Genomic DNA, 22065 nt, shown 5'->3' on the forward strand with positions numbered 1-22065 from the left:
TTATTTATGATCACTGGAAGAACTATTTAAGAAACTTATGCCAAACTTGAAAAAAAGGCAAAAGAATGACTACATGTTCTTTTAGTGTCAAATTTTAACACTGGCACTTCCAAGCAATGCTTAATTCTCTAGGGGACTTACCTTTATCTAGTTTGCTTTTCACCATTGATTAAAGCCTAGAGTCCAGGAGGTTACATGTTAACTCATAGTTTTCTTCCTACAGAGATACAAGTAATATCTGTGCTATAGAGAAGAAAACTCCAAACACTAAACACTGTAAGACTTAACCAGTTTTGTCCATAATTTAGTCTACTATTCAGTATGCTTTACCTGAGCGTGTTTATAAACCCTTGGTCCTCAAAAGCTTATTGGATCTGCCATTCTTCCGGTTCTATCATTAATGAGTTAGATTTTGATATATGTTCATTCTATATGGATTTCATGAGAATAATTTTATATGAGAACCATTCTATGTATATGTGGGCCATGCTTTTTTACTTTATAACATAATACTTTGATATCTGCCAACTGTTACTGGAAAAAAAAAAGGTCAAGTAAGCCTCATTTCTCAGAATAATTCATCTAAACTTCTTATCTCCTGAAGATATATACAAGCTTTTTGGTTCTAGATCATCTTAAAAAATTTAGTAGCACTACAAATAACTCCTTTAAGATGATTTAAAATCATACTTTATCTCCAATGTCCTGATTATGTCCTTTAATTCACTAAAATATGCACATACTTCTTTATTCTGTGTAAAAATGGAATAGGAATATGATAAATAAATGAGTGCAAATCATTGTCTTAGATGTTATATCAATGTAATTATTACAAGAGAGCTGATTCAAGAGTTTTTAATGGGTACTGGGATTTATTCAATAAAGTTTATTACTCAGTCCAAAACTCTTACAAAGATAAAATGTCAAGTTTCCGTCTCCCCTAGAAGGAGTGATGATGACTTCAATGGCCTAAGTGAGATAAATCTTTTATTTAGCTTACGTTTTGGGGACTTTCCTGACCCACTGTTTATTTTCCCTCGTGTCCAACTCACACATTTATAAGAAAGGAACGCAGGTTGATGTATGTCAGAAGGACTATTTTAATCCAGTTCAGATTTAAAAGAGAGCATTTTCTAACAACAAGCAAAGAAAGAACAAAGCACAAGTCCATTTTATTCCACTACTATTCAGCAAAAACAGCAGGAGGCATCACAGAGCGGACTGGCTTGGCTAGCATACATTTGGCTTCATAATGGTTTCTGAACGTATTCATGAATAAATATGATTGAAAGAAAACCTTGCTTGACTTAGAACCAGATGTTAATACTTGATATAGACTCAGCGATGGATCTAAAATTTTTATATATTTACCTTTATATTTCTAGTTTCAAATAACTTTCATATCAACTCCTTTAATCATACATTTGAAAAGAATAAAAGCAATGGTAGATAAAGAAGGACTCGAGTAGACTATGTGTGATAGTTGTGCCAAGGGATTCCTGCAGGCACTAAATCAGACATCCCAGATTTAGTAAAGTGGCCTTCGTGAATTGGCAATCATCTGTCTCATCACAGCAGAATCCTGACCAAGGAGAGGTCATGGCTAACCTCTAGACATGCTGGAATTCCTTACAGTTGAGGAAATAAGGCTCTCTCCCATTGTTTCCTGCAGGTGGTCATTTCCTAACCACTTACCCAGAGCTTCAAATACGAATTATTTCAGAGGCCATATGACATATACATGTAGAACACTCAGCTACAAGGCAAAAGGAAGGTGACTGCATGTCAAGCCTGCAGGTTTTATATTCAAACATAAAATCATTAACCAGCTGCAGGTTAAATTTGGCTCTCATCCACCCCTTCCTGAGGGCTGACCTTGGATTGAAGAGCTTAATTTTCTGATTAGTAAAGAAAAAAGTGTGAGTAAGAACTAAGTTACCAAGCAGGTCAATAAGACATCCCTATTTAATCAATGCATAATTGAGCATTTATTGCAAAATGGAGACCATACAACAATGCAGAAAATAATTAACATTTGTCTCAAGCTTAATAGGTTATAGAACATTGTGTGCATTATCGCATTTAATGTAATACAATAGCGTTATTTTACTTTACTGCTGTTGTATTGTTTTTCACTATTTCTACTAATACTGGAACTTCTGCTACTACTAATCCATTGCTATGATTATGACTATAACCACAGAAAGTGCCCTATTTTCATACCACGTTAAAATCCCTAAATATGTCAGACAACGGAAATGACAGTTATACGAAGGAAATAAATTTATTCAAGATGCACATATATGATGGACCTACAACATGATGCACTTTGTTGATGTAATCATTGAAGCTATTTATCCACCACTTATATGTAGTTATCAATTCTGTCATTTTACTTCAAATTAGACTCACATCTGCACACTTTGTGTGTCCAATTGAGACTAAAAAGTCAGCCTTTCAGCCTACCTACTTCTCTTCCTTGTGTCTGGTTCCATTAGGTTTGAGACTGAGTCTTATTTTCATGTTATCATTTTCTTATTTCAAAACATATTGTTAAATGCAAAACAAAATATTCACATAATTTTACAAACCCCACTGTCTTAGTCAGCTTGGGTTGCCATAACAAATACCATACACCAGGTGGCTTAAACCACAGACATTTATTTCTCACAGTTCTGGAGGCTGGAATGTCCAAAAGCAAGGTGCCAGAAGATTCAGTGTCTGAAAAGGGCCCTCTTCCTGGTTTACAGATGATATTCTTTTCAAGATGTCCTCACAAGAAGAAAGAAAGGTAAGATTTTTTGCATCTCGTCTTATAAGGGCACACATTCTGTCTTGAAAGCCCCACTCTCATGATTAATCACCTCCCAAAGGCCCCACCTCCAAACACCATCATCTTGCAGATTAGGGATTTAACATATGAATTTTTCAGGGGACACAAACATTCAGTCCACAGCACTTACTGTAAAAAAAGATGGTGAAATGCCCCAATTGAACACCTGAATCGCAGGCAGTGTCACTGGAGAATAGCCTCAAATATTTATTGGTCTTCCGGTGTAAGAAAGTCAGATACGTGTTTCAGAAAATGTGTTCAGAGGTCCCCATGTATTATGTACAAAAGTGCAAATTATTTAAAAGTCAAATATATAAAAATCAGAGATTATCTCATTTGAAGATAAGGAAATAGGCTCAGAAAGGTGGGGTTGGTTTGTAATCACATCTGGACTGGGATTTCCTGGAGCATTTTTGTTTTAATATGACAACTGATATTGAATTGTCGATTTTTAATTTTGTCAAAAAAGTACTATGATACACATACAGTCATTATATACACATACATATATAATACATATATAACATATATAATCATACATACATACATATATAACACATACATATATAATCATACACATATACACATACATACAATACACATCCACATATATAATACGGTAATCATGCACACATATACACATACATATATAATATGGATGATATGAACATTAAATCATTATTATGTATGTATATAACAATACGTATTATATACATATGTAATACAGCTCTGCCCCCACCCAAATCTCATGTTAAATTGTAATTCCCAATGTTGGAGGTGGGCCTGGTGGGAGGTGATTGGATCGTGGGGCTGGTTTCTAATGGTTTTTCACCATCCGCCTAGTGCATTCTAGTGATTAAATTCTCACAAGATCTGGTTGTTCAAACATCCTCCTTTGCTCTCTCTTCCTCCTGCTCCAGCCATGTAGGACATGCTGGCTCCACCCTCCCCTTCTGCCATGGCTGTAAGTTTCCTGAGGCCTCCCGGAGCCATGCTTCCTGTATAGCTTTCACAACCATAAGCCAATTAAACCCTTTTTCTTTATAAGTTACCCAGTCTTGGTAGTTTTTTTATAGCAATGTTTATAGCAATGTCAGAACAGGCTAATACAATATACAAACAAAATTACTATCCTTTCATAAAAGAAAGGGTGTTTCAACTCCATAACTATAAGGAATGGTTCTATTCAGAGAAAAATGTAACTTATAAACAAGAACACATTTGCAGTGAATTGAATTGGGTCTCAAAGATATATGTCCAAGTCTTAACCCCCAGAATCTCAGAAGGGGACCTTATTTGACATAAGAGTCTTTACAGATATAATATAGGTAAGGATCTTGAGATGAGATCACCCTAGATTAGTGTGAGGGCCCTAAATCCAATGATAGGATCCTAATAGGAAACAGAAATGGAAAGACACTGGGAAGAAGGCCGTGAGAAGACAAGGCAGAGATCAGAGTAATGCAGCCACAAACCAGGGACTCCCGGAGCCACTGGCAGCTGGCAGAGGCAGGAAAGTATTGTCCTTTTGAGCCTTCAGGAGGAGTGCCGCCCTGCCAGTTCCTTGATTTAGGACTTCCGGTCCCCAGAACTTTGAGAGAATAATTTTTCTGTTGTTTTAAGCCACCCAGTTTGTAGTAATTTGTTGCAGTAGCCCTGGGATAGTAATGCAATATTCAACTGCAAAACCTACACGCACGCGCACGCGCACACGCACACACACACACACACACACACACACACACATATTATCATTCCCCTTTTCCTAATTCTGCCATAGTCCTCTATCTTGTCTGGTGTTGATAGCTACTCTTATATCTAGGTTTGTTGATTCTGAACCCTGTAACCTTCCATATTCCACATTTCAATATATAGTTCAGTAAAGGAGAAAAAGGCTTACAAGTTACACAGTTTTATGGACATTTTTAAGCTAATTGCACGTGCATAAAGGTGAAAAATCCAAAAACCCTATCTTATGAAATGCTTGGGAGGACAGAAGCTGAGAGTGCATTCATTGGTGAACCTCAGGCTGTGTGTGGGTGTGGGAGAAAGAACAGCTTTTCCTTGTTTTCAGAGATGATCTTTTTCAGTAACTGTTGTAAATAACTTTATGACAATTTTAGAAACTTGTTAAGTTAAATGCATTGGTAAAACTTACAATGGAGTAAACTTACATTATGTAACTTCAAGCCTTGTAACAGGACATAGCTGTATCAGGAAGCAGCCATGAATTTGGTCCCGTTATGAGAGCTGAGGGACTATTCGACATAGATTGAGAGTAACAGAAGACATGGTTTGGAAGGGCAATGAGCTGGGGTTAACAGTGGTGGTACTGCAACTGTGCAAGTCACTTCTAATTGGAAAAAGACAACTACTGGGAGGAATCTTGCTAGCACATACACTAATTTATTTTGAGCTTTCTCTCTCTCTTCCTTTTTCTATCTCCTCTCCTTTTCTCCATCTCTCTGTCCTTCAGATATCTTTTTGGCTACTTCTTCAACTGAAAGATTTGGGAAGCTGTATTTCTGATGATGTCACAAAGAAAGCCACTTAATATTTCTCCTCTGATGAATTTCTAAACAAATGGAATGGTTGCATAGTGTGGGAAAGGGTTTTAGCAAAACGTTGGCAGAGATTATAAGCCAATAAGGTATCAATTTTAAAATGAAATATTCAAGGTGGCTAGGAAAGTCCTAGGTAAGACACAAGGCTGTGGAGCTTACCTGTGGAGATCTGAATCTTGGTTCTGCTGCGTCCAGCTGTGTGACCTTTGGCATGTTAAATAAATCTCTGAACCTCACCTGTAAAGTGAGCACAGTAATGGCAGCCACCTAGAAAGATGATATGAACATTAAATAAGTTACTACATGCTTACAATGGTGACAGGCATATGGCAAGTGCTAACTGAATGTTAATTAGTTCCCAAATCTGGACAGAGCCTTGAGATTTGTTTCAGCAGTGATTATTAATAGTTTGGATTGAGAAAACAAAGCTTCCAATTGAATGAGGAGTTTATATTTTTAAAACCAGGCATAATTCTGTATATTATTTAATGTGGTTAACAAGATTCATTAACCCTTATGTTTGTTTTCTTTAAATGCTTATATTTGTACAAATAAACTTGCACAACAGAAAACATGGTATGTATCCTCTCCTTTTCCTCTCTTTCTTATTAAGCCACACAAATGGATATCTGATTTTCAGATCATGAAATACTACCAAAGCACTAGTGTGGACAGATATCTCAGACAGAATAAATCACTTCTTCAGAACATTAAAGACCCCAAAACATGATGGAAGTATTTTAACAACAGATTATGATTGCAGGTCAGGTGTGTGGCTAAGAGAAAAGTCCATGTTAAATTGATAATCCTTCTCATGCCAAGCATCTGGAGAATTTCTGGCCATCACCTCAAGTGTCTGAAGCTGTTTTCCTCCCAGCTCTCTTGATTTGAAGTTGGATTAAAGCCTGATTTGAGTGGCCTGCCAGCCTGATCCATGAAATACAGATGGCTTTCCCCATGCACAGTCATGCTGGGACATCAGGCACAAATTCAATCGATATTGAAAGATCCTCTTGGGCTACAGTCATCTTTGTCACGGTTCTATTAATTATTTTTACCAGAATGTCTCTTCTCTTGTGCTTTCAAAGACCCCATTTTAGCTTCCAACACACAGAAGGCTTTTTATGGAGCTGTGATCCTACCCTAGTTGGTGCATTTTTGTTACAATAAACATAGCTCTGGTTGGCGGATGGGAAATTCTCCAGGACTTTCTTATAAATGACCTCTGCTGTCACTTGATATCAAGTAGGTGCCCTGGGTGGCAGAGATAAAACCACATGTGAGCCAAAGTGGATGCTGAGAGGGTCCAAGTCTGACCTCACCAAAAAGTGCTGATTGAACGTCATTGATCTGTAGTACTTTCAGTCTGACCTGGACCTTGTGCAACATTTACAAATTTTGCCAAAATCAGTTTAAACACATTCTTTTTCTAATTGGACCCTCTTAAACTTAGGTTCTGACATGAAGCCTTTTGAAAAAATAAAAATATAGTATGTTTTCTAACCTGGTAATATCACAGACTTGCTATCCCCAGGTGGACATTGCAGACTTGTTTTATTGGAAATGTTTATTTTGGGAATCACTGACGAATTGTCTGTAGGCTGTGCACATAACAGAAATTAGTGCTAGTTTTAAATTTTGAGGAACTTCCAATGATTTCTCTGGAAATGCTGGTATATAATGCCGCTTGTCATCAGGTCTGTTAGTAGTCTAAGGCTGGGGTCAGTCAAAAAGCTAGGGCTCTAGGCCAAATCCAAACTACTGCTTTTTTTTTCCTTATAAAGAAAGTTTTATAAAACGGTTAATCCATTCATTGATGTATTGTCTATGGCTGATCTCATATTATAAGTATCCAGTTTAGTAACTGCTACAGAGACCTGTGGCCCACAAGCCTAAAATATTCACTATCTGATCCTTTATAGAAAAAGTTGGTCAATTTCTGGCTATGGCACAACATTTTAAAATGGGGTACATGGGACTCTCCAAATTGTGAAAGCACCCTGTATGTATTCAGAAAATTGACTTCCAGGTTCTTGAGAACTTTCCAAAAGGCCATCTTGAGAAAGCCTCAGAGGTCACATCAGCCCTTGGCCAGCTAGAATGGAAGGAAGGAGGAGAGGGGAGAGAGGGAGGGAGAGAAGAGATGAGATCGGAGGGAGGAAGGCAGTGACAAAGATTCTTCGTTTCACCAAACTTTAGTCAGGCTCTCAAAACTTCTCTTCTGCCTGTGTACTTTCTTGGACCCCTGCTGTCAGTTTAACAAAAACCCCTTATCCTCCATATCTGATCACCTTTGGATATTTAATCAGGTTCCTTATCCTCCACCATCCCCCAGGTGATGATGAATCATTCTAGCCTCTCTTCATCAAATATCCTGCCAGGTCACTTCAGCCAGAATCCCCTCTACCCCAGATGTTTATTTTTAGTAAATTTTTCATCCACTGACCCTCACCCTTCTCTTTGGCAATAAATTCCCACTTGCCCATGCTGTATTCAGAGTTGAGCCCAGTTCTATATTGAGATCTCATTTCCCTTATTGCAATGGTCCTGAATAAAATTTGACTTTCACTGCTTTAACTACTGTAGAGGTCTGGTTTTCTTTGACAGGTGAGAAGAAGATGGGGGAGAAGGAGAGTAAAGGGATGAAAGCTTCAACCTTCCCTGAAGGGAGCAAACAAGGTGAAAGCTTAATGACTAATCAATACTTCACAAAATGGCTTCCAGTATTTTCCTGCTTTGTAGTATTGCTGTTAGAGGCAAAACTTTTCAAACAGGCATTGAAACTTGGAATATCATGAATTGAGATGAATGTTTGGTAAAGTGAGATTGTGAGAGTAATGAGGTTTATTTCCCAGATCTAATCCTTCTATCTAGCTATTCCTCACCACCATCACCACTACCAAATGCACTATCATTTATGAATGCATTTCTCTTCAGGGAAAGCCCCTTGAGAATAAAGCACAAACCATCATTAAGAAATACTGAACTCTAAAATAATTTTATGTGCTTAATATTAATGTAGATTTACCTTGAAGCTACTAAGGCTTAAGCTTCAAGGACCCTCCATTGGAATGGGATCCTTCCAAGACCCTGAGAGGGGCACTAGCAGTGTGTTCACATAGTCATATGCATTTGTAAAAGTTATAGAAGGAGCTAGTTGAACGGTAATCTCTTAAAATCACTCTTCATTTCCATACTAACTCCTTTAGTCATGCATCCTGATATGTATATTGGCATTCATTGGCTGTGAGCATTTTCGGGATGCACCCAAGAAAAGGTTGAGCTGGAGTTACATTCAGTTTGTCATTGGGAATGTATTCATGTGGTTTGTAGTCACATTAGCATATTGTTAAATATTTAACCAGCTGTCTGGTGGAGGGATTGCTTCTAGGAAAGCTTTTCCCATGCTCTATGCTGACTCACCTATCATCCTGTCTGCAATGTCAGGTCATGATGTTAAAGTTTCCCTAAAGAACCTAGAAATATGTGGGTAGTGAAGGAGGAATGAGGTTTGAACTATACAGTGCCAGAGTTAGTCTACTGAAAATTCTTCCAATCATCAGACTTGAGAAGTGATAAAACAAGCACTCAATTCTCATTCAAATATTCACATATGATCAACATATAAATTCTCTTAAGAAAACTCAGTATAAAAATAATCAAAAAATATTTTTTTCTTTTTTGATGGCAAGCTGGGAGATGAAATTGATCACAAAGCTCATACTTATTAAGCTCAATCATGAAATAGTACTAACATGAGCAAGTATGTCTGTAAGTCAATTTATATGCCTTAAACAGCCCAACTATTTGAAAAAAAAATTGACCAACAACATAATGACTGATTTATCTATTTCCTCTACAGAGAAAATTATATTACAAAATCTTTATTATACGGCAAAGCCCTCGAGTTTACAGAAAAAAATTTAGAAAAAAAAAATCACTATAGAAGTGTAACATGCAGTCAGTTAATTAAGAAAAGTATCATGACACAAGTGGATTTTGTGATGTTTGTGATTTCATCAGCTTTTTAAAATTTGTAATTTGTTATAATTTTTTTCTCATTCTAAATACTCATGTTCACACCTAATTATATTTTATTTTTGTTGCATCGTTTGTCTTCCAAACACCACCCACCAAAGTTTATAAAAACTTTAGGGTCCACAAAGCTTGGATCTGCCTTAAACATAAGCAGTTCTTTACAACTACTTTAAGCCTCATCATTAGAACTTGTCACTAGCTGCAAAGACAAGCTCCTTCAAACAGCCAGGGCAGTGGAAGTTAATAAAGCTGAATCTTTAAATATAATCAGAATATTTTCTAGGACTGCAAAATAGTTCCAAATATTCTATGCATAAAATCAATGGGTAAAACATTATTTCATTTTTCTTTGTCATTTCTTTTTTAAATTTTATTATTATTATACTTTAAGTTTTAGGGTACATGTGCACAACATGCAGGTTTGTTACATATGTATACATGTGGCATGTTGGTGTGCTGCACCCATTAACTCGTCATTTAGCATTAGGTATATCTCCTAATGCTATCCCTCCCCCGTCCCCCCACCCCACAACAGTCCCCAATGTGTGATGTTCCCCTTCCTGTGTCCATGTGTTCTCATTGTTCAATTCCCACCTATGAGTGAGAACATGTGGTGTTTGGTTTTTGTCCTTGTGCTAGTTTGCTGAGAATGATGGTTTCCAGTTTCATCCATGTCCCTACAAAGGACATGAACTCATCATTTTTTATGGCTGCATAGTATTCCATGGTGCATACGTGCTACATTTTCTTAATCCAGTCTATAGTTGTTGGGCATTCAGGTTGCTTCAAAGTCTTTGCTATTGTGAATAGTGCCGCTATAAACATACGTGTGCATGTGTCTTTATAGTAGCATGATTTATAATCCTTTGGGTATATACCCAATAATGGGATGGCTGGGTCAAATGGTATTTCTAGTTCTACATCTCTGACGAATTGCCACACTGACTTCCACAATGGTTGAACTAGTTTACAGTCCCACCAACAGTGTAAAAGTGTTCCCATTTCTCCACATCCTCCGCACCTGTTGTTTCCTGACTTTTTAATGATTGCCATTCTAACTGGTGTGAGATGGTATCTCATTGTGGTTTTGATTTGCATTTCTCTGATGGCCAGTGATGGTGAGCATTTTTTCATGTGTTTTTTGGCTGCATAAATGTCTCCTTTTGAGAAGTGTCTGTTCATATCCTTTGCCCACTATTTGGGGATGGGGTTGTTTGTTATTTCTTGTAAATTTGTTTGAGTTCATTGTAGATTCTGGATATTAGCCCTTTGTCAGATGAGTAGGTTGCAAAAATTTTCTCCCATTCTGTAGGTTGCCTTTTCACTCTGATGGTAGTTTCTTTTGCTGTGCAGAAGCTCTTTAGTTTAATTAGATCCCATTTGTCAATTTTGGCTTTTGTTGCCATTGCTTTTGGTGTTTTAGACATGAAGTCCTTGCCCATGCCTATGTCCTGAATGGTATTGCCTAGGTTTTCTTCTAGGGTTTTTATGGTTTTAGGTCTAACATTTAAATCTTTAATCCATCTTGACTTAATTTTTGTATTAGGTGTAAGGAAGGGATCCAGTTCAGCTTTCCACATATGACTAACCAGTTTTCCCAGCACCATTTATTAAATAGGGAATCCTTTCCCCATTGCTTGTTTTTTTCAGGTTTGTCAAATATCAGATAGTTGTAGATATGCGGCATTATTTCTGAGGGCTCTGTTCTGTTCCATTGGTCTATATCTCTGTTTTGGTACCAGTACCGTGCTGTTTTGGTTACTGTAGCCTTGTAGTATAGTTTGAAGTCAGGTAGTGTGATGCCTCCAGCTTTGTTCTTTTGGCTTCGGATTGACTTGGCAATGCGGGCTCTTTTTTGGTTCCATATGAACTTTAAAGTAGTTTTTTCCAATTCTGTGAAGAAAGTCATTGGTAGCTTGTTGGGGATGGCACTGAATCTATAAATTACCTTGGGCAGTATGGCCATTTTCATGATGTTGATTCTTCCTACCCATGAGCATGGAATGTTCTTCCATTTGTTTGTGTCCTCTTTTATTTCATTGAGCAGTGGTTTGTAGTTCTCCTTGAAGAGGTCCTTCACATCCCTTGTAAGTTGGATTCCTAGGTATTTTATTCTCTTTGAAGCAATTGTGAATGGGAGTTCACTCATGCTTTGGCTCTCTGTTTGTCTGTTATTGGTGTGTAAGAATGCCTGTGATTTTTGTACATTGAATTTGTATCCTGAGACTTTGCTGAAGTTGCTTATCAGCTTGAGGAGATTTTGGGCTGAGATGAAGGGGTTTTCTAGATATACAATCATGTCATCTGCAAACAGGAACAATTTGACTTCCTCTTTTCCTAATTGAATACCCTTTATTTCCTTCTCCTGCCTGATTGCCCTGGCCAGAACTTCCAACACTATGTTGAATAGGAGTGGTGAGAGAGGGCATCCCTGTCTTGTGCCAGTTTTCAAAGGGAATGCTTCCAGTTTATGCCCATTCAGTATGATATGGCTGTGGGTTAGTCATAGATAGCTCTTATTATTTGCAGATACATCCCATCAGTACCTAATTTATTGAGAGTTTTTAGCATGAAGGGTTGTTGAATTTTGTCAAAGGCCTTTTCTGCATTTATTGAGATAATCATGTGGTTTTTGTCTTTGGTTCTGTTTATATGCTGGATTACACTTATTGATTTGTGTATGTTGAACCAGCCTTGCATCCCAGGGATGAAGCCCACCTGGTCATGGTGGATAAGCTTTTTGATGTGCTGCTGGATTCGGTTTCCCAGTATTTTCTTGAGGATTTTTGCATGGATGTTCATCAAGGATATTGGTCTAAAATTCTCATTTTTGGTTGTGTCTCTGCCAGGCTTTGGTATCAGGATGATGCTGGCCTCATAAAATGAGTTAGGGAGGATTCCCTCTTTTTCTATTGATTGGAATAGTTTCAGAAGGAATGGTACCAGCTCCTCTTTGTACCTCTGGTAGAATTTGCCTGTGAATCCATCTGGTCCTGGACTTTTTTTGGTTGGTAAGCTATTGATTATTGCCTCAATTTCAGAGCCTGTTATTGGTCTATTCAGAGATTCAACTTCTTCCTGGTTGCATCTTGGGGAGGATGTATGTGTCAAGGAATTTATCCATTTCTTCTAGATTTTCTAGTTTATTTGCTTAGAGGTGTTTATAGTATTCTCTGATGGTAGTTTGTATTTCTGTGGGATAGGTGGTGATATCCCCTTTATCATTTTTTATTGCATCTATTTGATTCTTCTCTCTTTTCTTATTAGTCTTGCTAGCGGTCTATCAATTTTGTTGATCTTTTCAGAAAACCAGCTCTTGGATTCATTAATTTTTTGAAGGGTTTTTTGTGTCCCTATTTCCTTCAGTTCTGCTCTGATCTTAGTTATTTCTTGCCTTCTGCTAGCTCTTGCTTTTCTAGTTAATTGTGATGTTAGGGTGTCAATTTTAGATCTTTCCTGCTTTCTCTTGTGGGCATTTAGTGCTATAAATTTCCCTCACACACTGCTTTGAATGTGTCCCACAGATTCTGGTATGTTGTGTCTTTGTTCTCGTTGGTTTCAAAGAACATCTTTATTTCTGCCTTCATTTCATTATTTACCCAGTAGTCATTCAGGAGCAGGTTGTTCAGTTTCCATGTAGTTGAGCGATTTTGAGTGAGTTTCTTAATCCTGAGTTCTAGTTTGATTGCACTGTGGTTGGAGAGACAGTTTGTTATAATTTCTGTTCTTTTACATTTGCTGAGGAGAGCTTTACTTCCAACTATGTGGTCAATTTCTGAGTAGATGTGGTGTGGTGCTGAGAAGAATGTATATTCTGTTGATTTGGGGTGGAGAGTTCTGTAGATGTCTATTAGGTCCGCTTGGTGCAGAGCTGAGTTCAATTCCTAGGTATCCTTGTTAACTTTCTGTCTCATTGATATGTCTAATGTTGACAGTGGGGTGTTAAAGTCACCCATTATTATTGTGTGGGAGTCTAAGTCTTTTTGTAGGTCACTCAGGACTTGCTTTATGAATCTGGGTGCTCCTGTATTGGGTGCATATATGTTTAGGATAGTTAGCTCTTCTTGTTGAATTGATCCCTTTACCATTATGTAATGACCTTCTTTGTCTCTTTTGATCTTTGTTGGTTTAAAGTCTGTTTTATCAGAGACTAGGATTGCAACCCCTGCCTTTTTTTGTTTTCCATTTGCTTGGTAGATCTTCCTCCATCCCTTTATTTTGAGCCTATGTGTGTCTCTGCACGTGAGATGGGTTTCCTGAATACAGCACACTGATGCGTCTTGACTCTTTATCCAATTTGCTAGTCTGTGTCTTTTAATTGGAGCATTTAGCCCATTTACATTTAAAGTTAATATTGTTGTGTGTGAATTTGATCCTGTCATTATGATGTTAGCTGGTTATTTTGCTGGTTAGTTTGATGCAGTTTCTTCCTAGCCTTGACGGTCTTTACAATTTGGCATGTTTTTGCAGTGGCTGGTACCAGTTGTTCCTTTCCATGTTTAGTGCTTCCTTCAGGAGCTCTTTTAGGGCAGGCCTGGTGGTGACAAAATCTCTCAGCATTTGCTTGTCTGTAAAGTATTTTATTTCTCCTTCACTTATGAAGCTTAGTTTGGCTGGATATGAGATTCTGGGTTGAAAATTCTTTTCTTTAAGAATGTTGAATATTGGTCCCCACTCTCTTCTCGCTTGTAGAGTTTCTGCCGAGAGATCAGCTGTTTGTTAGTCTGATGGGCTTCCCTTTGTGGGTAACCCGACCTTTCTCTCTGGCTGCCCTTAACATTATTTCCTTCATTTCAACTTTGGTGAATCTGACAATTATGTGTCTTGGAGTTGCTCTTCTCGAGGAGTATCTTTGTGGCGTTCTCTGTATTTCCTGAATTTGAATGTTGGCCTGCCTTGCTAGGTTGGGGAAGTTCTCCTGCATAATATCCTGCAGAGTGTTTTCCAGCTTGGTTCCATTCTCCCTGTCACTTTCAGGTACACCAATCAGATGTAGATTTGGTCTTTTCACATAGTCCCATATTTCTTGGAGGCTTTGTTCATTTCTTTTTATTCTTTTTTCTCTAAACTTCTCTTCTCGCCTCATTTCATTCATTTTGTCTTCCATCACTGATACCCTTTCTTCCAGTTGATCGCATCAGCTACTGAGGCTTGTGCATTCGTCACGTAGCTCTCGTGCCTTGGTTTTCAGCTCCATCAGGTCCTTTAAGGACTTCTGTGCATTGGTAATTCTAATTATCCATTCGTCTGATTTTTTTTCAAAGCTTTTAACTTCTTTGCCATTGGTTCGAATTTCCTCCTGTAGCTTGGAGTACTTTGATTGTCTGAAGCCTTCTTCTCTCAACTTGTCAAAGTCATTCCCCGTCCAGCTTTGTTCCATTGCTGGTGAGGAGCTGCATTCCTTTGGAGGAGGAGAGGTGCTCTGATTTTTAGAGTTTCCAGTTTTTCTGCTGTTTTTTTCCCATCTTTGTGGTTTTATCTACCTTTGGTCTTTGATGATGGTGACGTACAGATGGGTTTTTGGTGTGGATGTCCTTTCTGTTTGTTAGTTTTCCTTCTACCAGTCAGGACCCTCAGCTGCAGGTCTGTTGGAGTTTGCTAGAGGTCCACTTCCAGACCCTGTTTGCCTGGGTATCAGCAGCGGTGGCTGCAGAACAGCAGATATTGGTGAACCGCAGATGCTGCTGCCTGATCATTCCTCTGGAAATTTTGTCTCAGAGGAGTACCCGGCCGTGCGATGTGTCAGTCTGCCCCTACTAGGGGGTGCCTCCCAGTTAGGCTACTCAGGGGTCAGGGACCCACTTGAGGAGGCAGTCTGCCCGTTCTCAGATCTCAAGCTGCATGCTGGGAGAACCACTACTCTCTTCAAAGCTGTCAGAGAGGGACATTTAAGTCTGCAGAGGTTACTGCTGTGTTTTTGTTTGTCTGTGACCTGCCCCCAGAGGTGGATCCTACAGAGGCAGGCAGGCCTCCTTGAGCTGTGGTGGGCTCCACCCAGTTCGAGCTTCCAGGCTGCTTTGTTTACCTAATCAAACAACTAACTTGGCAATGGCGGGTGCCCCTCCCCCAGCCTCGCTGCCACCTTGCCGTTTGATCTTGGACTGCTGTGCTAGCAATGAGCGAGACTCCATGGGCATACGACCCTCCAAGCCAGGTACGGGATATCATCCCCTGGTGTGCCGTTTTTTAAGCCCATTGGAAAAGCGCAGTATTAGGGTGGGAGTGACCTGATTTTCCGGGTGCCATCTGTCACCGCTTTCTTTGACTAGGAAAGGGAATTCCCTGACCCCTTAGGCTTCCCCGGTGAGGCGATGCCTCGCCCTGCTTCGGCTCACGTACGGTGCACTGCACCTACTGTCCTGCACCTACTGTCTGGAACTCCCCAGTGAGATGAACCTGGTACCTCAGTTGGAAATGCAGAAATCACCCGTCTTCTCCATCGCTCACGCTGACAGCTGCAGACCGGAACTCTTCCTATTCGGCCATCTTCGAAACTGAATTCTTACAACAACCTGAATGAGTTTAGATTCAGATTATTCCTCAGTGCCTACCATAAAATCCCAGAAAGTCAACTCATTGACTTTGGCTTTGTAAGATCCAGAGCAGAGGATCAAGCTGACTTGCGCTGTGTCTAAGTATCTGACCCATTGAAAATGTTAGATAATGCATGGGTGTTAGATAATAAATGGGTATTGTATTAAGCTGCGCAATTGCCGCTAATCTATTATACAACTATAGGAAACTGATGCGAAATCCAAATTGTCTGCAGAGCCCTGTATCACCTGGCCCTTGCCTACCTCTCTACTTCATCTTCTGCCCCAGGCTCCTTGTGATGGGATGTCACTTGTTTCTTCATTCTGGGAATTGCCTTCTGAATTCCCAGAATTACCCACACCTTATATCCCCAAGGATGTTTGCATTTAATATTCTTCTTTGCTATCTGGAATGTGCCACTCCCATACTTTCAGATGGCCCATTCCTTCTCATACTAAATACTCCTTCCCCCTCCCTCAGGAGAGCATTTCTCTCTGCCCTGCCTAATGTAGAGCATTTCTTCTACACTAGATTATAAGCTTCTGAGAGAAGGGCCTATACCTAGACCGTAACAAGTGAGTAACAAAATAATTGGTATGTAATCAGTAATAAATAAATATTTCCTAAACAAGCAAATGAATAAAACAGTAAACTACACTCTCTGGAAATTCCTGACAGCTTTAGTCTCTTGAGAAAAAGGAATTACTAGCAGAGCATATGAGGCACATCTTAGTATGGGAATAATTTCACCTGCCTTTTCTCCTATAATTATTTTTGTTTGCACAAAGGAACAAACCAATCTTGATATATTTGCTTATAAGATTTTTAAGTTTATAAAGCATTTTTTGAAATAATTAAAGTTGATTATTCTTTAAGATTCTTACTAAGGTCTCATGAAAATAAGACTAATATTATTGGCTCCAGTTAATATGAGGACATAAAACATGCACTATGCATATGAGGACATAAAACACGCACTAAATTACAGCAGTGAATAGATTATAAAGATGCTTTGATTTCTTTTTTTAAATATATAATGATTGTCCATATTTCTGGGGTGTATGTGACATTTTGATAAATGTTCATGGGGGTAAAACGATGGTTACCAAAGACTGGGAAGGGTAGCAGTGAGGAAAAGGATAAACAGAAGTTGGTTAATGACTACAAAAGTAGTTATATATAGAAGGAATAAGTTCTATTGTTCCAGCCCATCCACAGTGGGGTGACTATAGATAACAATAATTTGTTGTATGTATCAAAATAATCATAAGAGTGGAATTGGAATGTTCCTAATAAAAAGAAATACATGTTTGAGGTGATGAATATGCCAATTACCAAGATGCTCTGATTTATTTTCCTCTTTTTCTCCCAACCTCAAGAACTGCAAATGCCTTTGAGGGCCAGGAGAGTCCTGTTAAGTGGTCTGAGTGTAAGGCAATAAGAATCATGAGAACTGCATTATTCTGGAAACTGAATATCCTGCCTAAAGACATTCAGAGGCAACTTTCAAATAAAAGTGCTTTGTTGCAAGACATGTGCTTCAGTATATTTCAGCTTCATGGAAATTTCCCAGTTCCATATTCAAGTTTCCATTCTGTTTCATAGGTAGCAACTTAAATTTTTACATTGATTAAAATAATGGAAATAGAGAAATAAAATTAGATAGTGTAGATTTTAAGCACCTAGACTGCCAACAGAATTTCACAATACCTTGCTCTTTTAATCATAATAAAAAGTAAATCTTAGGGAAAAAGCATGTATTTTGTCAAGAGCAAAGAATGAGTGAGTGAGAGAGAGAGAGAGATTTAGTCGGAGTCCCAAAGTCTAAGAATTGGGGACACCAGTGTCTGAGAGCATGAGGAGATGGGTGTCCCAGCTCAAGCAGAGAGAGCAAATGTACCTTAATACACAGTTTTATTCTATTTGGGTCCTCAAGGGATTGCATGGTGCCTAGCCACATTGGTAAGTACAGATCTTATTTACTCAGTCTACTGATTCCAATGTTAATCTCTTCTGGAAACATCCTTACAGACTCCCAGAAATAATGTTTTACCAGCTATCAGGGTGCCCCTTAGCCAAATCAAGTTCATATATGAAATTAACCATCAAAAGATCCTTCTCAGAGAATGTATTTTATGTAATGTCCTGCAATTCTCTTTGATATGTATCATTTCTAAAAGGCCAATTACTACACTAGATATTAATAAAAAACCATTAGAAGAATACATGTCATTTTTCTGACATACATTTGCATACTTGGAAAAATAAAAATTTTGTTAACATTTTTCCCCATAACACAGTTAGCTAACCTTACACAAGATACTAGTGTTCACAGAACACAATTAGAAATTTGGTGGATTGGACAAGAGTTTTGTCTCTCCAGAATCTGTATCATTAATCTCTTGTTGATAAAATAATTCTTCTTCCTTAAAAATCATAGTTGGGACAGAGAGCATTGCAGCCCAAGGTCCATATCTTACTTTCTAGAATGACCCAGGAACACTTCCCCTTCCTGGGACCAGGCCTAGCCTGCACTCTCCTTGTGTGCAGTGTTCATCTGGGAAAAAATTTCTCCTATGTCACCCACATAATCTTTCCAAATTCCTTCCATTAAACTCTCTCACATAATCAGGTAATGTACACATTTCTTATTGTCATTTATTTATTATTAATAATTAAAATCAACATTTGTGTAGTACTGTATAATTTACAAAGCATTTTAAGAGAATGCTTTTACATTTCTTTAAGTTTGACAGCCTGTCAGAGAGGAGTAAAGAAGATACAGAAATATTCCCTGACTCTCTGATGTCTGTGTTCCTTGAAGCCAACACAAAACCAAGTACATCACAGGGTTTTATTTACCACCTACTTGTAGAAGTCCTACATGTGCTTATCTCCTTTCTAGAACTTTCCTCTGAGACCTACCTCATAGTCCCAGATGCTTACTTGATATTGTCCCCAACAGTTTTCATCCCCACCAAACCTGCTGCCCCATATGTTTTCCTTAGTTGGGGAGTGGCATGAACAGAAGTCATTATGGGTGCCTCTCTCTCGTTCAACCTCATACGCAATCTATCTTTCAGTTCTGTTGATTTTGCCTTCTCAATATTTCTTAAATTAATTTACTTCTTTTCTTTGTAACTCCCACCACATGCTCTAAGATATGACCATCTTTTTTCTGGACCACCAAAATTGCCTCCATATTGCTCTACCCACATCAACATGTACTTCAAATTACTGAAGTTACTTGTAGCCACATGACCTGTCATCATTCCAGTTCCTGTAGAAATAGTGGAACCTGGCAGGTACTATGGGTGGTACCTCCTGTGAGAACTTTGTAGGACTGAAATACAAGCACACTGAGCTTATGTATTATCTTTTTGCAAGTGCAGGTACGTACTCCTCATCCCTCACTCCCCATAACATTCTGCCCCAAATCCATTTTTTTAGGATGCTGATGTCTATAACCACTTGCAGCCCATTTCTTTGGCTTAAGATTTGTCTTTTAAAGAATAAATAAATTTATTAAAAAGGAGCAATTTAGCTTTTGTTAATAACTGATTCTTCAGAATCTACTTATTAATAACTTGTCATATATTTTTAAATTACTTTGATTTCGATCTAGATCTCCCACCTGGCTGTGACTGTGATCAAGTCCTGCAATCAATGCTAAGCTTCAGTTTTCTCAATTGAAAAATAGAGGCAATATTAGAACCTGCATTTTAGCTTGTTGAAAACTTTATAACCTTGAGAAAATATATTTAAAGCACTGAACAGAGTGCCTGCTACATAGTATAGGCCCAATTAATTCCATATTGGAAAAAATATATATATTTTTTCTTTTCTTTTTTTTTTTTTAGACAGAGTCTCACTCTGTTGCCCAGGCTGGAGTGCAGTGGCGCGATCTCTGCTCACTGCAAGCTCCGCCTCCCGGGTTCATGCCATTCTCCTGCCTCAGCCTCCCGAGTAGCTGAGACTACAGGCGCCCGCCGCCACGCCCGGCTAATTTTTTTGTATTTTTAGTAGAGACGGGGTTTCACCATGTTAGTCAGGATGGTTTCGATCTCCTGACCGCATGATCCGCCCGCCTCCACCTCCCAAAGTGCTGGGATTACGGGCATGAGCCACCACGCCGGGCCGGAAAAAATATATTTTCTATTTGACTCACTTTTGTTTGTCACCCTTGAACACAGTGCCTGACACAAAAAAGGCACTCAAAATAATACAAGGATAACTAAATGACTAACTTATATTATAAAAATTTCCCGACACTAGGTTTGCATAGAAAAATGATAAAGAAAACAGTGAACTTGGTTGCAACCGGAGAGTGTGCAAAAGAATCAAGGAGCAGAACAAAAAGCGTGAGACCACACACACCTGGGTGAGAAATGTCATCAGGAATGTAGTGTGCTGTGTTGACTCTGAGCAGGATCTGTTCCTGTCATTTTCTTCTGTGCTGGATTTTCTCTCATTGTTAATTTGTTTTGACACAAACAGGAGCGATATTGCAAGATAAATATTGTGCCATATAGCCAGGTGGCTGTCAAATTTTTTAAAAAGATGGCTCTAAAGAATCCAGAGCTACCAACTCGGCAGCTCTGCAGAACAGGCAGCTTGATCATCACACTCCTCTCGTCACTCTCTGCATGCCTTTCTAATTTTATCAAGTTGTTTACCTTAAGGGGAGAGGATAGGAAGACCATATTGTGTGTTACGGTGTGATGATTAATACTGAGTGTCAACTTGACTGTACTGAAGGACGCAAAGTATTGATCCTGAGTGTGTCTGTGAGGGTACCGCCAAAGGAGATTAACATTTGAGGTAGTGGACTGGGAAAGGCAGACCCACCCTCAATCTGGGTGGGCACCATCTAATCAGCTACCAGCACGGCCAGAATAAAAGCAGGCAGAAGAACATGGAAAGACTCGACTAGTTTAGTCTTCTGGCCTCCATCTTTCTCCTGTGCTGGTCTCAAACATCAGACTCCAAGTTCTTCAGCTTTGGGACTCAGACTGGCTTCCTTGCTCCTCAGCTTGCAGGCAGTCTATTTTGAGACCTCACCTTGTGATCCTGCAAGTCAATACTCCTTAATAAACTCCCTGTTATATATACATCTATCCTATTAGTTCTGACCTTCTAGAGAACGCTGACTAATATATACAGGAAGTGACTAATATGCTGAGCACACAGTGATAGCCCTCTTGTAATCTGCTAGCCATGTTGTCTCAGGCAGGGGTTATGGGTCAATAGTAGGGATCTGGGTTTATATATTGGGCAATAGAAACAATACAAGTGATTTTTTTCATTACCATGGCTTGAAAGCATGACACATTGGAAAACTTTTATGCAGTGTGTTGGAGTCAACAGGGTTAAGTGCTTCCTGCATTAAATAGGAAATAGGAAAAAAAATAGGGTAGAAGAAAGTACATCTAAAATACAGAGCTGCTTTAAAAAAGTTTTGAAATTCGAAAACAAAAACCCATTCCTCAGAGTGTGGCACATGGGCCACCTGCATCCATGGGATGGTTAACTTTTATGTATCATCTTAACTGAGCCACAGGGTGCCCACATATTTAGGTAAACATTACCTGTGGGTAAGACTTAAGTTGTGATTCATCCTGAGTAAAATTCCTCTCTAGCTGCAAAACTGTGAAACCAGAGGAGATTTTTGCTTCCAAAATACAAGACTGGAACAGGCATAGGAGACAGATGCCCACTCCAAAAAAGAGAAATGAGCAAGGAAAGAGAGATGATGGGTGTCAGGTCCAGAACCCAGCAAACATTTTCTCCAGCTCCCTTCTTTTCTTCCTGTGCCCTCACCAGAATCACCACTTCCATTAATATTTCTACCATGTGCTTTAACACTCTTCAGGATGCTACCTATTGCCCAGGTTCAGAGCTGTCTCCACATTTTTACATATTGAGCAGAATCCTGTTTCTCTGCATCAAAATTTGTATTAGTCTGCTCTGGCTGCTGTAACAAAATGCTTTAGACTTTTTGTGTTATTGGGATAGAATAAATACATTTTTATATAAGAAGAACATGAATTTTGGGAGGCCAGGGGTGGAGTGTTATGAAATGAATTGTGTCTTCCC

At 38.8% G+C, this 22065-nt stretch overlaps 1 protein-coding gene across 4 annotated transcripts in view; it reads right to left on the bottom strand.

The window, feature by feature from the left end:
* Positions 1 to 1416: 1416 nt before the first annotated feature.
* The window catches only part of LOC129012220 (uncharacterized), a 320478-nt gene continuing 299829 nt past the window's right edge, over positions 1417 to 22065 (bottom strand). For all 4 annotated transcript variants that reach the window (XM_054447703.2, XM_054447701.2, XM_054447702.2 and 1 more), the window contains exons 5-6: positions 5557 to 5664; positions 1417 to 2772 (exon numbers count right to left, since the gene is read on the bottom strand). In XM_054447703.2, the coding sequence (XP_054303678.2) occupies positions 2668 to 2772; positions 5557 to 5664 (213 nt within the window). In that variant the 3' untranslated portion in view covers positions 1417 to 2667. The remainder of the gene's footprint in view (positions 2773 to 5556; positions 5665 to 22065) is intronic.

Source organism: Pongo pygmaeus, chromosome 15 (genome assembly GCF_028885625.2).
Source record: "Pongo pygmaeus isolate AG05252 chromosome 15, NHGRI_mPonPyg2-v2.0_pri, whole genome shotgun sequence".
Taxonomy (NCBI): Eukaryota; Metazoa; Chordata; class Mammalia; order Primates; family Hominidae; genus Pongo; species Pongo pygmaeus.